Here is a 17,094-nt window from a genome sequence, read left to right as displayed (position 1 = left end):
TGTGCAAATTTTCAGCTCATCACTGAGGCAGGAACCTGGAGGCAGGAGCTGATGCAGAAGCCGTGGAGGGACGCTGCTTACTGGCTTGCTCAGCCTTACAGGTGGACCGCCAGTCCAGGGGTTGGACTACCTAGAATAGGCTGGGCCCTCCCACATCAATCACAAATTAAGAATTTTTTTTGCCCAAGTAGCTGTGCAGTGGTAGTGCATACCTTTACATCTAGCACTTAGGAGGTAGATGCAGACAGATCTCTGAGTTTGAGGCTAGCCTGGTCTACAGAGTGAGTTCCAGTCTATACAGAGAAACCTTGTCTCAAATAACTAAAATGATAATAATACTAATACTAACAATAATGTAATAATTAATTAACTAATTAATAAAACAGAAAAAGAAAGAAAAGGAAATGCCCTACAGGCTTGCCCACAGGCTGATCTTTTGGAGACATTTTCTTTTTTTTTCCTTTTTCTTTTTTTTAGAAAAGATTTACTTATTTATTATATGTAAGTATAATACTTGTTTCTCTTCAGATACACCAGAAGAGGGCATCAGAAACCATTATAGATGGTTGTGAGCCACCATGTGGTTGCTGAGATTTGAACTCAGGACCTCTGGAAGAGCAGACCGTGCTCTTAACTGCTGAGCCATCTCTCCAGCCTTGGAGGCATATTCTTAAAATTTTTTGTCCCCTTCTTTCAGATGCCACCAGCTTCTGTCAAGCTGACATAAAAACTATCCCATGCAGGCTCTGTGGACCTCGGTTTCCTCTTCTGTTAAATAGGATGATGTTATGCACCTTGAACACCCGTCACCCTGGTCTTCCCCCTTTCCTGCCAACTACTCCATTTAAGGCACTCTAGGAGATGGGACTAGGAAAGAGCTACATCATGTGACCAAGCAGCAGTTTCTCTCCATCCTTGGAAATGGCAGCTCACAGTGGAGGGAGGCCACCTTTGAATGTGGCCCTTTGTTAAAAGCAACTGTAACAGTGGACAATATCAAATCCAGAGTCCAGCAGGTGCTTCTTGTAGACATTCTGGGGAGGTCTGTGAAATAGGGGCTTTGTAGCTGGTGGGACCTCAACTTTAGACCAGGCAGTGCCAATTAGCCTAGGGTTTCTTGGGGCCTCTTCTGTCTAATTCTCCCTGCCTTAGGTCCTTCTGGGAGGTTTTTTATGTTGGTGTGTGTTTGTTTGTTGTTACTTGGTTTCTCAAGACAGGGTTTCTGGCTGTCCAGCAACTCACTTTGTAGACCTTGAACTTACAGAGATCTACCTTCTGAGTTCTGGGATTAAAGGTGTGAGCCACCAATGCGTGGCATCCTGGAAGATCTTACTGTGAGATGCAAATAGGCAAGTCCCCAATCTTATCACTGATTGGTTAATAAGTTTGCTTTAGTCTTCTTACCCCTCCCACAACCACCAGGATACAAAGCAGCATAAACCATGTGTGCTAAGACATTTTACTTTATTCCAAAGAAGCCAATATACACGATATAAAGGGCACAGTATTTACAACAGTACAGTAAACAGGTTGGTTTTCTGGTAGGGTCAGTAGTCTTTGATGAGTACAAACCCCTCCCGGTGATTTTCAGACCCAGCTGACAGACACAGCAACGGTGGGTAGGGTGGGACTAAAAACCAGGTAGATGCTACAGTGTGTGGAAAGGGGTCGTGTCATGGTGGGGAATTCACATGTCCTCGAGAGCTTGGGAAGGAAGTCATAAGGTGAGGAGTTTGCCTGAGACTCACACACAGTCCACGCTGAGCCTGGAAATCTTTTCCCAGAGTGTGTATGGCTTTGCCCAGACCCGTCTCCACTCCTCCCACTAGGTCAGTCCCAGAGGGAGGACCCAGGTCTGATGAAACCCTACAGAGTCCTGGTCCTTCATCCACAACCAAGCTCGACCTTGGCCTGGAGTAGACACAGACAGGGCTGAGCTCTTAGTGTCCTGAGTCCCTTCTATGCCTGCTCCAGCTGCCTGACGACTTCAGACATAGTAAGTCCCTATGCCCCTAAGAAGTCCTGTGTCCCCCAACCCCACAGAACCTCCCTCCTACTCTCCCCACACAGCTGAATGGGAGCAGGTCTGGCCAGAAGGGAGATGGGGTGACTAATTAGAACCTACCTCTCCCCCACCTCAGTTTTCTGCATTCCACCCTCCCTCCCCACTCCCTTCCAAGACTTCTAAGGAGCTGAGGGCCGGGGAAGAAGAAACAACAAACTCCCGCCCCAGCTGTGTGCGGACGTTCAGTGAGGACGGAGGGCAAGCTGAGGAGAGGGGTTTACTGTTGATTGTACACCGGAGTCAATGAACATGGCGGTATCTTATCCACAGCAAAATGCTGGGCCACCATGACTGCCTACCCTAGATTAAAAACCTTTTCCTTTCATAAAAATACAGTCTCTTGCTTCATAAATAGAATACATTTAGCTTAAGTTACACCTCATCTTACCCCTAACCCATCCCCTCTCCTCCCACCCTAAAGTCAAAGTGGTTTGACTCTTCATAGGACATCTGAGTTCTACCCCTAAAACAGAGTCCAAAGTGTTCATGCCTTCCAGACACACTGCCAACGGGAAGACAAAACCTCTTCCCCATCTTTCTCCTTTGGAGTCTTAGTGGAGTGTGTGTGTGTGTGTGTGTGTGTGTGTGTGTGTGTGTGTGTGTGTTTCACGACCAACCAGGAACCTGAAAGGATGCTGTCTCCCTGCTGTGCCTGTGTATGTGACCCCCAAACTAGGAGCATGGCCAGGGGCAACACGGGGAGCCCATCTGAGAAGCCCTGAGCCCCCCCGTGTCAATATGACACGGGGCTCAGACATAGAAAAGTCAAGAGAACATATGTACATGTTTACACGGGTGGACAAGTTCGTCCAGACAGGGCAGGCGCTGCCCCAGTGAGAGGCGGCCCCAGTGAGGGGTGGGGTCTTTCTGGGCAAGCTGTGGGCTCACAGTGAGCACAAGCAGGACCCACTGGCAACGAACTACGAAACGAACAAACCAAACACTAAGAGGAGGCCAGGCCCAGAGCCCAGACCAAGCCAGGAAACATGCCTACCACACCCTTGCTCCTCTCCACTCATCCTCCTGCCTCAGAGCTCCACCTCCCAGGGGAAAGCAGACTTTGAAAGTCAGCAGGAGGGAACCCAAAGGAGTCTGCTTTTCTCATGCACACCAGACAAATGACCTATGTATACAGGTGGGAAAGTTAAATAACACCAGAGACCAGCAACTACACAGTAGCTGTGTACACAGCCATCCCCTCAAACGTTTACGCTGTTGCTTCCTGTCTTAACGCTAGAGATACATGTCAGCCCACCACCTCCATGAAGAACGATCAAGGGCTGGCTTCTGCTCTGCCCACCTGACTACCAGACTCTACCGCTTTACCGCTGGATGGAAACGGTCCCCAACCTCAGTCAAGGACCCATGAGGGCAACCCTCCTCCTGCCCTCACAGAAACGGAAATCTTTACAGCAGCTAAGGTCCAGGCCCATCTGGCTCTGATAACCTTTGGTTAAAAAAATAACATAGAATAAAATAAAACCAAAACAATAATATCAATAACACACAATAATAATAACCAGAAGTGTATGAACCCTGTAACCTTTAAAAGAAGGATTGGTGAGAAAGGGGAAGAGAATAGTGAGGACAGGGGCTGTGTCTTTTCCCAAACAATTGTCCCTCCAAGTACCTGCACAGGGACCAATGGGAAACCCCTCCCCACATCATGGAAGACACACGTAAGAAAGGCCACCAAGTTCTGATAAGTTACAAGCCACCAACAAACACATCCTCTCTCCTCTCTATCCATACATAAGCCTACTATGTACACTGGCTCTAAGTGCAAAACAGATAATGGAACCACCTAGAGAGAAACAGAGGGATAAAGAGGAGGCTCGGGTACCACTATGGTTCCAGAGTCCTCTGCCCTTTACCACCCAGGCCTCAGAGGGCCATGGGTTCTGATCCCTGGGGACATTTTGTTCCTTTGAACTCCAGAGGAACCCACTGGGTCAATAAAAACAACATAGGCCATCAAAACCACTAGAGTGGACCCCAAAATAAGGAAAGAAATAAAAACAAAACCTGATTGTTGCTAGGCAAGTCGCCAGCTGCTCTCTGATAGACGGATGCTCTATCTTATGGCCCCTTACCTCAGGCCCCAGGGGAGCCTTGGGGAATCACTGGCTCAGCGTCCAGACAGATGGGTATGGAAAGCATGTATGAATGAGGACGGTCCTCACTTGAGGCTTCTCTCCAGTCATTGCCAGCCTGCCAGCAGCCATGCCACTCCCCCCCCCCCAACAAGGCTTTTTCCCCCCAGCCAGAGGGACAACGGAGGACCAAGACGGTACTGTGGAGGACAGAGTAGGTAGCAGGCCTGGCCTGTTCATACTTTCTCACAGAGAAATTACAACCATGGAACCTGGCAGGTGATTGGAGAGGCGGGAATGAACATCAAGTCATCAGGAAAATAAAAGACCACCACCCACCCCACCCCACCCCACAGAGGTCCCCAAGAAAACCATCAGTCCAGTGGGCCGGCTTGCAGAATGCAGGCAGGCCTTACCAGCAATCTGACTGGGACCACCCCCAAAGCCACCTCTGAACCTCAGAGGCTATGAGGGACTCATGCCAACCTTGGCCTCTCTCCCAGTTCCCAGAAGTCTGAGAGAGGGCCTGCCTTCCCCAATGATATAAGGCAAGCTGCTTTTAGGTTTTTTTGTTTGTTTGTTTTTTGTTTTTGTTTTTTGCATAGTTTAAACACAGTGAGGTTCTTCCTTCCCCCACAGTGCCTTTCCCCGATACATCGCCACTAGATCCAAAAGAAGAAGAAAAAAATTGGTCTTCCCTCCCTCCACTTCCGTCCACCACTCTATCCCTGGGTGAGAAAGTATTGACGACTCCTCCTCGCCCAGCTCTGGAGGTAACACAGTCTACTTCCTTGAGAAAGCAGACCACCGCAAGTCATCTTGGGACAGAGGGAGGGAGCAAAGCTCATGTCCAATCAGAGGAGCAGGTGGGAGGGAGAAAACCAAAAGCTACCACGCCTCCAGGCCCCACCCTCACCTTAGAGTTTTATATTTAAAAAAACACCTGCTAGGAAGAATTCTTTGGAGCTCAAAGTGGCTCAGCTTAAGGGAGAAGGCACAGTTGCACTGCATCGACGCACAAAAGTCTGCGTTTGTGGTGTGTGTGGGGACAATAGAAAAATCGACAGCACCATTCCATGGGTCGGTGGTGGAGGAAGGAAGGAAGCAGCGGTCCCGCTGGGCCTCCGGAGAAGGGAGGACAGAAGTCTGTGTCGAGGAGTGGAGCCCACACGGCTCAGTGGGGAGAGGAGGCTGGACCCCATCACCAAGACCACCAGGAGCGTCGGGCCTCCGTCATCAGCTGACCATGGGCTCCACATCCGCCTCCCGCTCCAGGTCTTCCTGGATTTCGTCTGTACTTCCTGAGTCACTGCTGGCCACGGAGCTGGGGGACGGTGAATTCCTGCATTAGAAACCAAAGCCTTTCAGAGAGCAGCCTGGGGGACCCTAACGGCCCAGGGCCCGGAGCTCTGGCCGGTCACACCTGTTAAAAAACCTACCCGAAGGGTCTGGGGTGAGCAAAACTTTTGCCTAGTATGCACAAGGCTCTGGGTTCCACTCTCAGCAACAACACAGTGGCGGCTACCCTGAGGGGCTCCTGCTGTGAGATCCCTGCAAGGCGCACTTTCTCCCAGTCCCTGTAGGTTCCATAAGCTGCCTAGGGCTCTTGGCATTCCTTGGGACCTCTACCCTAGCCACTGCTTACTGTAGCGTGTGGCTTCTCTTTGGGAGTGGGGGGTGGGGTGGTCGTGGGTATTCATTCTGTAACTTTCCATCATCCCTGGTCTGAGCACAAAGTGGTGCCCTCTGAAAACCCCAGGTAACAAAGCGATGCCCACTGAAAACCCCAGGTAACTGGGAAGAAGGAACCTCAGATAAGAAAACGCCTCCACCCACCGAGCATGGTGGCGCACGCCTTTAATCCCAGCACTTGGGAGGCAGAGGCAGGCAGATTTCTGAGTCTGAGGCCAGCCTGGTCTACAAAGTGAGCTCCAGGACAGTCAGGGCTATACAGAGAAATCCTGCCTCGAAAAACAGAAAAGAAAAGAAAAAAGAAAGAAAAGAAAAGGCCTCCATCAGACTGGCCTTCAGTCGTAATTAATGATTGGCGTCAGATCTCAGCCCGCTGCGGGTGATGCCACCCCTGGACAGGTGGTCCGTGGTCCTCGATGCTATACAAAAGCAGGCTGAGCAAGCCATGGAAAGCAAAATGGTAAACAGCTGCCCTCCATGACCTCTGCACCATTTCCTGGTTCCAGCTTCCTTCCCTGACTTCCCTCAACAACGGACTACGATGTGGAAGTCTAAGCCAAGTAAGCCCTTTCCTTCCCAACTGCTTTCCGTCATAGTGTTCATCACAGCAACAGAACACTAACTCAGACGCTCTAGCACACAGCGGGCCTTTGACAACTCTCTGTTGAACCGATCGATCGTGATGGTGGTGGTATTATTTGTTTTGTTTTGTCTATACATTAGTCACCTAGCACATAGTAGGTATGCTCGTGATGGGGGCTTGGGGGGAGGTGGATGGATAGGAGGTCAGACAGAGGGTCGGAAAAATTAAAATGTAGTGAAGCTGCACGAGGCAGCCCCGAATGTCTCTCTGTAAAGCCCCCACCCACCATGGAAGCCCTGGGGCGCATGCCTATGCGCATGCGCACAGCCGCACCTGTCTGCAGAGCCTTTGATGAGCCGACGGCAGGTCTCCATCTGCACGTCCAGGCCTCGCTTCATGCTGCACATTTCCATATACTCATGAAGGTGTCGGTTCATGTCGCTCTTGGCTGTGGCCAGCTCCAGCTGGAAGGAGACATTGTCGAATAAAGGTGATGAGGAGGGACCGCTCACCTCAGGTTACTGCCCGCAGCAACCTCCCTCCTCTATCCCTTGGTGGCGGCGCCATCTAGGCTTTGCCTTGTGCTATCAACCTTCCTTATTCTCTGCACACCAGTCAATATTCTTTAGACTTGCTTCTGAACAAAGTGGGTATGGTTGCTTAGCAACCCCAGAGAGGTTTGTCCAACTAAGCCCCAACTGATTCCGGGGACTTCCGTGTGCTCAGCATCTCTGGAGAACTTGCCTGTTCCCCAGAAAAGGAAACTGTTCATGTCTCTGAGCCTGTACTGTGACAGCTAGAGGGAGGAGGGAGGACTCTGGACTTATTCAACACAGGAAGAGCACTAACTCTTGTATAGCAGTGGCCAAGCACACTGGTGTGAATGTTGCCTCATAACTGGGAAACTGTGGACAAGTGACCTGGCCTGTTTGGACATGATTTCCTCCTTTGTATGGGTACCTGGTCCCTCTAGCAGAGGAGGAAGTAAGGATGACCACGGCTGACTTCTGAGGGATGCCAAATGATGCTAGGCATCGAGTAAGCCTGTTATTGGCACTCTCCTGCCTCAGCCTCTTTAGGGGAGGCAGGAATCACTGCCTGACTTTACAGATTAGGAAACCAATACCCTAATGAGAACAGGTTTGCAATGCCAGGCTTTTGACTTCAAACCCTGACTTGCCCCATTTTGCAAGCCTGCATTTCTATGAGCACCCAGGATCTTAACTATGCAATCCCTGAGAGACCCCATAGCAGGCTCCTTGGCTTGAGTGCTTACCTCAATCTGGCCTATGGTCTCCTGGTACTCCTTGTCTCTCGTCTTGAAGAAGGATTCGGTCTCATGGATCAAGTTGCCCAAGTTTTCTTCTTGCTGGGGGCACAGAAGGGATAGTTTAGCTGGGGATCAAAGGCTGCATGCAAAGGAAAGAATGAGGGATCCTGTGAGAGAGGCACCCCCAGAGAAGGCAGGTCATGGGCTCACCTCACCCTGCAGGTCAATGGTTGGGTTACAGTTGGTAAAATCCTCCCATAGCAGCAGTGTGTCTTCATTCTCTTCCCACGTCAGGCTGTCACAGTCGTCATCAAAATCAAAGGTCTCCCGCCTATGGGTGACATCAGGGCATGAGTGAACAGAAGCCAGGCCCCTGGGGTGCATACAGAGGAGAGAAAGGGGCACCTTTCCTAGTGAATATGCAATTGTGGGAGATCTCAGAAAGATGGGTGGTAGGCAAAGAGTCAATGCTTTAGTCTTTCAGAACAGAGTGTGTTTGTGCAATTAGAAGTCTAGTTTTAGATTAAGAAGGGAGTGATGCTTGTGTGCAACCCCAGAATTCAGGGGCATGAGACAGGAGGATCAAGTTCAAGGGCAGTCTGGGCTATATAGTGAGTTCCAATCAGCTTGAGCTATAGTATAAAACCTTGTCTCAGAAATCCCCAAGGGCTGGAGAGAAGGCTAGACTGTGAAGAGCACTCACTGCTCTTGTAGAGGACTGGAGATCCGTTCCCAGCACTCACATGGCAGCTTAAAACTGCTAACACTGGTTCCAGGGCCCCAGCATCCTCCCCAGGACTCCACAGGCACTCCATGCATACAGGGCATAGACACATATGCCGGCAAAGCACTCATTCACATCAATAAAATCCCCTCAAAGGGACTGGAGAGATGTCTCAGCTTAAGGGCACTGACTGCTCTTCCAGAGGTCCTGAGTTCAATTCCCAGCAATCATGTGATGGCTCACAACCATCTGTAATGGGATCTGATGCCCTCTTCTGGTGTGTCTGAAGACAAAGACAGTGTACTCACATCCGTAAAATAAATAAATAACTTTTTAACAACCTCAAAATCAATCTCTCTCTCTCTCTGTGTCTGTGTGTGTGTGTGTACAAATCGAGTATGCATGCACACATGTATCCTTTAGACATGATTCTGGTCAAAAGAAGAATGGTTGTCCTGCCCCATGTTGAGTAGGGTAAATGCAGGCACACTCCTGACAGATGAGGAGAGCACAGCTCAGGAGGAAACACACTTGCCCAAAGCCACCACTGCTGTGAAGCAGAAGAAGGACTGCGACCCAGACCTGCTGGCTCCCTACAGCTTTTGAAGCCAACTAAGACCAGCCTCAAACCTGGAGGGTAGCTTGTTTGTTAGCTTCATTTCACAGGTCAGCAAACTGAGACTCGGGGAAGACTGGGTGTCCTTCTGACTGGATCTATGCTAACACTGGATTTAAATTAAAAATCCAAGTAACTTTAGAGGCTTTCTGGCTAGAGTAGGAGGAACAAGACTAGTTATATGTGGTTTTGCCCAGGACTGGTTTCCAAGATGCACAGATTACTACAACTGGGGGCCCCTTAAAGACTATTGCATCTGCTCAATGTGGTAGTGCAGGCCTTTAATCCCAGCACTCAGGAGGCAGAGACAGGTGGATCTCCTGAGAGTTCCAGGGCAGCCAGGACTATAGAGGAATCATGTCTCAAAACAACCAAACAAAAACAACAACAAAATCACAAAAGAATCCTGGGATTTCAGGCTTGCGCCACCATGCCAGGCTCTGAGAGTTTGTTTGTTTTCTTCCTTCCTTCCTTCCTGATTGATTTATTTTTATTTTAGGCACATTAGTGTTCTGCCTGCTTGTATCCTGTATGTGAGGGCATCAGATATCCTGTAATTAGAGTTATAGACAGCTGTGATTTGCCATGTGTGTGTGTGCTGGGAATTGAACCCAGGTCTTTTGGAAGAACAGCCAGTACTCTTAACCGCTGAGCTATCTCTGCAGCCCTTGTGCTCTGAGGCTCAGTGGCACAGGACTGTAGACTTCCCTCTGGGGAGTCTCCCTTTGTTTATGCCTCCCCATTCTCCATTCTTTCCTGGCTCTTTTAGAGCTCTGCTCTACCTCACTCAACAAAGGTATGAGTTGGGGGCCAAAAGACAATGACACGGAAGGATTTCTGATTTAAAAAAAATAATAATAAAATAAAATAAAAAGGCTTCCTAGAGCGCCCCCTTGAGGTAGGCCAGGCTTGTTCCCTTGCCCAATAGCAATTCTTGTAGCAGCCCCTAGGTGGCGCCTGTGAGTCAGGAAATAAGCTTGGAGGGGTTTATTGGAAAAGGAGGCGATTCTGAGCCTCTGGGGTCCATCCATCAGCACATCCCATGGTCCACTACTGACGGCACTTCCTTTCCAGCGTCTGAGATCTGAAGGAAAGCCCCGCTGAGGGATGGCTAGCCAGAACAGACAGGAAGACGGATGAGAGCAGAAACGGAAAGAGCCCCCACCCTCACCCGGGGACTTTGGAAGGATGTCGAAAATTCTCCTCTCAGCCTTAGTCTGAAGCCCAAGCTACTGATTTGGATCAAAACAACACAGAGTTCTGACACGGGTGTGTCATTCTAAGGCTTCACTAAAACTGGCTGGGGGGGGGGAGGGGGGAGAGGGGGGGGTGGAAGGGGGTAGGGTGGGGTGGGGTGGGGGTAACCACCAGGCTGGGCCATGCATGGGCTCATGGAAATACCAGGTGGGATCTGAAAAAAAGAAACCACTGAATCAGCTGCTAACACCAGCTAGAGGAACAGAACAGTGGTAGGGATGAGCAAAGAATTTTTTTTTTTAACTTAGGCAACTTTAAAGCCAGACAAATCTAATTAGACACCGAACCCTGTCAACGCTCGGGTGCCCACCACATGAGGGGGTCACTTCTCTACTGCTCATAACTAAATGCTTTTTGCACACCCAAGAGGGAGCCCTCGCCAGAGGCGCCCCCAACTCAGCTCTCTGGATGGATACCTCTGCTCTGCACCTCCTTTCTGACCAGATTAACCATCCCCTGGGGACTCCATGAAAATAGATAATTGATTTCTTCTGAGGAGCCCTTTTATTCAACAAAACGAAGGAGATTTGGGGGTGTCTGCACATCAAAGAATGATTCAGGCTCAGGAGTTCCCAGAGCAACACTGGAAAAAGCTGGACCCAAGCCACATTTCTTTTCAAAAGCCTAGGGATACAGAGTGCTTGCCTGGGGGGGAGGGGGGGCTGGGTTTGATTCCCCAGTACTACATAAACCAGGCTTGGGTCCCAGTACTCAAGGGGTAGAGACAGGAAGATCAGAGTTCAAGGCCATTCTAGACTACATAGCAAGTTTGAGGCTAGCCTGGGCTACACGAACCCCTCTCTCAAAAACAAAAACAAAAACAAAAGAGGTGGGGGGGGTGGAGGCATGTCCTCTTGTCAGCAGAAGTGAGAACATAAGATCTGGAGGGATACTCAAGCTGAAAGATGAACCAAGGGACAAGGCATGTCCAGCCTTGTCTCAGGTCTGTCTTGAGGGGAGAGCTCCCAACTCCACCCTGCTCATCCTGAGCATGTGACTAAAGCCAAAGAAACAGCAGACAGCAACAGTGGGGCGCAGATGGAAGATGGACATCTCTCCCAAGCAGGAGGGTGGCTAAGGGGACAAAGCACTAAACCACGTATGTAGGTCTGGCTCGCCCTACTCTGTGCCCCTGAAGTGCTTCCCTTGTATGGAGCTCAAGGAGCTGGTGGCCTGTCAGATGCTGCCAATGGTGACCGGGCAGAACTCTCAGAGTCCAAGTGCCTGAGAGTGTGGGGCTACCAGCCCTGCCCTTAACTCACCCAGGGTCCTCACCCTATCCTACCTAGGGGTGCCATTTGTATTCAAGTTAAAAATGGATCTGGGTTCAGAACAAAGCACCAACTAGGCCAAGGCCACAGTGCTACCAGGGTGACATACTCAATAGGTTTTGGTACACCAGTTCTCTCTATGGTTTGTTTTTGGTAAGGTGTCCTAAAGGGTGGCATGTGTCAATTTCTTACAATGACAAAGTCTAAGCTACCAATGTGACATCACTGAGCCTGCACACAGACAGCATGCACACACAGAGACACACACACACACAGAGACAACACACACATACAGAAGCATGCGCATATACACATATACACAGACAGCACACATACACAGACACACAGATAAGACGCACACACACAGATAGCACACACACACACCCATAGAGACACCCACAGAGACAGTACACACAGACCATGCACACACACACACACACACACACACACACACACACACCTCCCAAGGGGTGGAACCAGCTGTATCTGGCCATTACCTATACACTCAGGCCAGACTCTGCCGATTAGCCAGAACCTCCTGGCGAGGGAATACTAGTGAGTGACAGGTTGTGGTCTGAATCCTAACTCTGTCAGACACTGCTGAGCCTCCCCAGAGCCTTCAAAAGGTTAACAATGACCCTGTGTGCTTGGTGAAGGTCTGGAGTTAGCCAAGTGTCATTTCATGGAGGACACTTGGTGACTATGAAGACTCTTCCCATGAGCCATGCGTGGGTCAGCTCACCAGCCCACCAAGAGAGACTGGAAGATGGGTGTGTGTGATGCATGGCTGAAAACAGCCCATTAAGGTGACACCATGCCGCTGACCCTTCCTGGACACGTGACATCATCAGGCAGACTATACAAATAGGGAGACTACCCAGCCTTTTCACCTCTTGGGCGAGGAAGGGCAATCCTGGCTGAAACTATCACCCCTACACCTGTCTGGGGGGGGTGTCCCACAGGACCGAGGGAGCAGCAGATGACATAAAGGATCATGGGTACACTTCCAAATACAGCAGGCACTGGATACCCAGCCATGGATGGTGCAATGAAATATCTGGTCTCAAGAAGTTTTAAAACAGGAAGCTTCCGCTCTTGTCTGTCTTGCCTCTCTCTCCCCATTCCCTCCCCCTCCTCCACGTGGTCATGGCCAGCCTCTATTCTTCTCCTCTACTTCTCTACTCTCTCCCTCTCTCTGCCTTTCTCTGCCTCTGCTACCCTCTTAACTCCCCTTCCCATGCCCTGAATAAACTCTATTCTATACTGTGAAAAAAAAAAAAAGGAATACACCGAATCCAGCCCTGTGGTGGGGGTGGCAGCTGGTGATGCACGCCTTTAATCCCGGCACTCAGGAGGCAGAGGCAGGTGTTTCTCTGAGTCTGAGATCAGCCTGGTCTACAGAGTGAGTTCCAGGACAGCCAGAGCTACACAGAGAAACCCTGCTAAGAAAAAAAAAAATCTAGTAGTTGGACAGATGGTTCCATGGTGAAGAGCACTGGCTGCTCTTTTAGAGGATCTGAGTTTGCCTGGGAACCTTCGTGGTGGCTCACAACTAACTCCAGCCCTCGGGGATCTAATGTCCTCTTCATCCTGCCAGAGGCACCAGGAGCATAGATGGTCCACAGATATATATGCAGGCAAAATACCCACACACATAAAATGTTAAAGAACAACAAAACAAACAAAAAGACAAAAACAAAAAACAAAAAAAACAGGGGCTGGAGAGATGGCTCAGCAGTTAAGAGCACTGGCTGCTCTCGCAGAAGACCTGGGTTTGACTCCCAGCACCCACACAGTGGCTCACAGCCTTCTGCGACTCCTGTTCCAAGGGTTCTAACGTCTTCTTTTGAACTTCTTTTGAACTTTCCACAGAAAGCAGACACACACGGCAAAATGGACGTACGTGCAGGCAAAACAGTCACACAACAAAAATAAATAGATATAAAATTCTAAAATAAATAAATACATTTAAAAAAAAAGAATCTAGGGGCTGGAAATGTGCCTTAGTGAGCAAAATGCTTGCCTTGCAGGATTGAGAACCTGATTTCAATCCTCAGCACACACGCTAAAGAGCCAAGCGTGGAGCCAGGTGGTGGTGGTGACGCACGCCTTTAATTCCAGCACTCAGGAGGCAGAGGCAGGTGCGTCTGTGAGTTGAAAGCCAGCCTGGTCTGGTGGCGTGCACTTGTAATCCAGGCACTGGGGAGGAATACAGGCAGACTCCTGGAGCTGGATGGCCAGCCAGCCTAACCTAACCAGCAAGCCCCAAGCCAATGAGACACCCTGACTCCAAGAAACAAAGTGAATAGTGCCTGAGAAATGACACGCAGACTGATAACTGGTTTTTGTGTGATCTCGAGTGTGCTCTCTCTCTCTCTCTCTCTCTCTCTCTCTCTCTCTCTCTCTCACACACACACACACACACACACACACTCCAAACTCTTTCAGAACAGGTGACTTGTCTCAGCCTAGCTGAGGATATGTCCCCTGGCTGGGCAACCTGGATACTCACAGCTGGTTAAACATGCGCTTCATCTCATCAGTGATGTTCATGGAGCCGACCTCCTCATCTGAAAACCGATTCACCTCCCCGTCCTGCTCCGAGATGTCTTCATCCGAAGCCACCTTACGATCTTTCTTCTTAGGGACCACCTGGACGGGGAAGGAAAGACCAAGGTAACGGGGGTGCTTGGCTGGGGTGCAGAGGGGGTTAAGTCTGGGAGGGAACCACTGTCCCGAGGAGTGGACGGATATGGCTGGGACCAGCCACCACGGCAGGGAGTTGCATAGGTCTTCTACGAAGCAGGCAGCATTGGCAGGAAGCGTGAGGTGTGAGGCATGCAGGTGGAGAACACAGACACAGGGACCAAGTCCTGCCTGGTGACTGGGCCAGCTCAGCTCACCCATCACCAGAAAAAGCAGCCCCATGATGTGGAACAAGGAGAGGCCAGATGAGGGCACCATCACCTGAGATGTCTCAAAGCCAGCCCGAGAGACCAAGAAACCCTGACAAAGGTCAAAAGAGCTGCATGCTTCCAGAACCTTCCTCTCACGTGCAGAGGCATGGAGGGTTCACCAAGCTCTGCTCCAAGCAGAAAAGACCCGTGCAAATGAGGGCTGCGTAGCTCTCCAGACGGATCAGTCCCCAGCAAGAAAGCATGAGATGGAGAAAGGCCTGGGCCTCCCGCAACCATGTCCAGAGTCACACACAGAAAGCAACAACACACTGCACTGCCCTGGGCTAAAGCACAAGCCAAACTATGACCCAAGACTTCTGAGAATGACACACACCCTCCATTAACATGACCACACCCCGTCCCTCTCCAGAACTGCCCATTGCTGCCCAGTTGTCAGGGCTGCTCCACCATGGGAACAATGTGGAATCTCAGAGAAAGAGACTGCATGAGAAGCAATGGGTGCAGAGTGGACCTGGGGACACCTGGGGACATGTCTGGAGGGCCGGGAGATCTCCCATGTCCTTCTTCGGCCTGTCCTCCCAGGCCTTAGTCTTCTGAGCTATAACTACAAATCCCCAAGTCATATTTCCCTGGGTGGGGGGGAGGTGTCATGTGACTCTCAGGATCGGGGTGAGCGAGATGTGGAAGGAAAAAGGAACTGACAGGGTATGGTGGCGCTCAGGGCTGTTCTAAGAGGTTTGGGGTGGAGCCAGGTGAGCGGGGCCGGCCCTGGTCACCTGGAAGATCTTGGACACGTCTTCTGAGTTCCTCTGCTGTGCGACATCACACAGCTTAGCCGTGATATCGATTCGGCGGCAGATGTCCATGTCCACCTTCATAGCCTTTTCTTGGATCTTTGTGTCCAGGTCTGTCATGGGCTGCAGGGAGGACAGCAGGGTTACATGAGCGAGGGACGGAGCAAGCATGAGGGGGCCATCAGGAGTAGGGAGAACCTGAGGGGTCAGGCGGCCCCTGGAGGACAGCGGGGGGTTACATGAGCGAGGGACGAAGCAAGCGTGAGGGGCTCTCAGAGTTAGGAGAACCCTAGGGGTCAGGTAAGCCCTAGAGAGAGTTGGGGAGCGGGTTGAGCCTTTCCTGAGGGTGGGGGTGGGGTTGGTGGGCACTGCTCAGGGTGGGAAGGGACATGGGGACTTCAGGAGGGAAGATGTGAGGCCATGTGTGCTGGTCCCACTCAGAACTGCAGGGCACAACAATGTTGGTTTAGTTTGAGCGAAGGACAAGCAAGACCGTTGTGACTGTTGAAGAACAGCCTTCCAAGGAAGGCTGTGGTGCCTCAAGTTAGGCCAAGGTCTTGGCTTTAGTTTCCTAGTGTGCACATGTGCACACACGCGCGCGCACACACACACAATTCCCCTTCTCTTTCCATCCTCATGCCCCTCATGCCCCACTGTTCCCCATAGTGTTCCTGCCTCCGCAGCGTTCTCTCTCTCTCTCTCTCTCTCTCTCTCTCTTCCTGCCACAGATGACAGACAGCAGAGGTCACACAGAAAGAGCAAGGGTTCCCTCTGCACCCAAGTGTAGGGAAGCCAGGTGGCCTCCACCTAGACCCCACAGCTTCTTCCAACCGCACTCAGCTGCACGTCCCACAAAGCCAGGAGCTAAGCCAGGCTGAGTCACCAAGTTCAGGCTCCTTCTTTCAGTGGGCTCTCCTGGCAGACCACCCACTGCCTAAAGATGGCAAAAAACCTCAGGTCCCAGAGTCGAGGAAGCCTACACTGCTAACAGATGTTTCCACCCATGGTGGCTCACTCAGAGGGTCCCCCAGATGGCCAAGAAGATGCACATACCAGCCCTTCCCAACTTAACAAGGACACCCTACAGGAGGATGCCCTGAGTCTGAAGTCTCTTGGGTTGGCACGGCCAAGGCCATTCGGTCACCTATGTTCTGCAGACACCAAGGTCGCCACGTGGCGAGCTGGGGACAGTCGAGCAACACATACAGATGTCAGGGCCCTGAGGACCGCAATGGGTTAAGCAGCGGGTTAAAGCAACTCTATTCATACACAGGAAAGCAATGTCGGGAGGGTGGGGAGGCTCCTGGTCCCCGATGCATCCCTCATCAGAACAAACCAGCCAGCCACGACTGTAACTATAAGCCGAGCTCGAGCCTCCGAGTGAATGAAGCGTTTGGCATGACGGGTAAAGGGAGGTCGTGATGCCTAGGGTGACGGCCACACCACTTACGTCACTCATGAGCCCTTTGAACACCACCAGCTCGGCCTTGAGCCGCTCAATCTTCTCGTTCATCTCCTCCTGGATAGCCTCGGCTTCTTGCGCCGCCTGTGGACGGAAAAAGAGAGGCGGGCTTTAAAGGGAGAGGATGGACACCTGAGCCCAAGCCCAGAGCCCTGGATGTTAGCTTCTAGTGATGGCTGACTAAAGCTAAGCAACTGTGTGCCTCAGCCTTTCTGGCTGCTGAGCCCCAGTGACACTTCAGGGGGTCACTTATGGCAAAGAAGACTGGGCAGCAGTATGAGCTTAAGGCCAGCTTTAAAAAAAAAATACCAGGTCAACCCCAACCACCAAGTGCCAATGCCTGACCAGT

General features: G+C 50.9%; 1 protein-coding gene across 4 annotated transcripts in view; it reads right to left on the bottom strand.

The window, feature by feature from the left end:
• Positions 1-1,445: 1,445 nt before the first annotated feature.
• Iffo2 (intermediate filament family orphan 2) overlaps positions 1,446-17,094 on the bottom strand; it is an 89,835-nt gene continuing 74,186 nt past the window's right edge. For 2 of the 4 annotated variants that reach the window (NM_183148.3, NM_001205173.1), the window contains 7 exons: positions 16,734-16,829; positions 15,266-15,406; positions 14,084-14,223; positions 7,914-8,034; positions 7,710-7,802; positions 6,767-6,897; positions 1,446-5,500 (listed from right to left, as the gene is read on the bottom strand). In NM_183148.3, the coding sequence (NP_898971.1) occupies positions 5,395-5,500; positions 6,767-6,897; positions 7,710-7,802; positions 7,914-8,034; positions 14,084-14,223; positions 15,266-15,406; positions 16,734-16,829 (828 nt within the window). In that variant the 3' untranslated portion in view covers positions 1,446-5,394. Of the gene's footprint in view, positions 6,898-7,709; positions 7,803-7,913; positions 8,035-14,083; positions 14,224-15,265; positions 15,407-16,733; positions 16,830-17,094 lie in introns of all 4 variants that reach the window. The other 2 variants (XM_030253380.1, XM_030253381.1) reach the window with 2 other exon arrangements.

Source organism: Mus musculus, chromosome 4 (assembly GCF_000001635.26).
Source record: "Mus musculus strain C57BL/6J chromosome 4, GRCm38.p6 C57BL/6J".
NCBI lineage: Eukaryota > Metazoa > Chordata > Mammalia > Rodentia > Muridae > Mus > Mus musculus.
The sequence above is the reverse complement of the archived record's forward strand: the minus strand, read 5'-3'. Positions and strand labels throughout refer to the sequence as shown.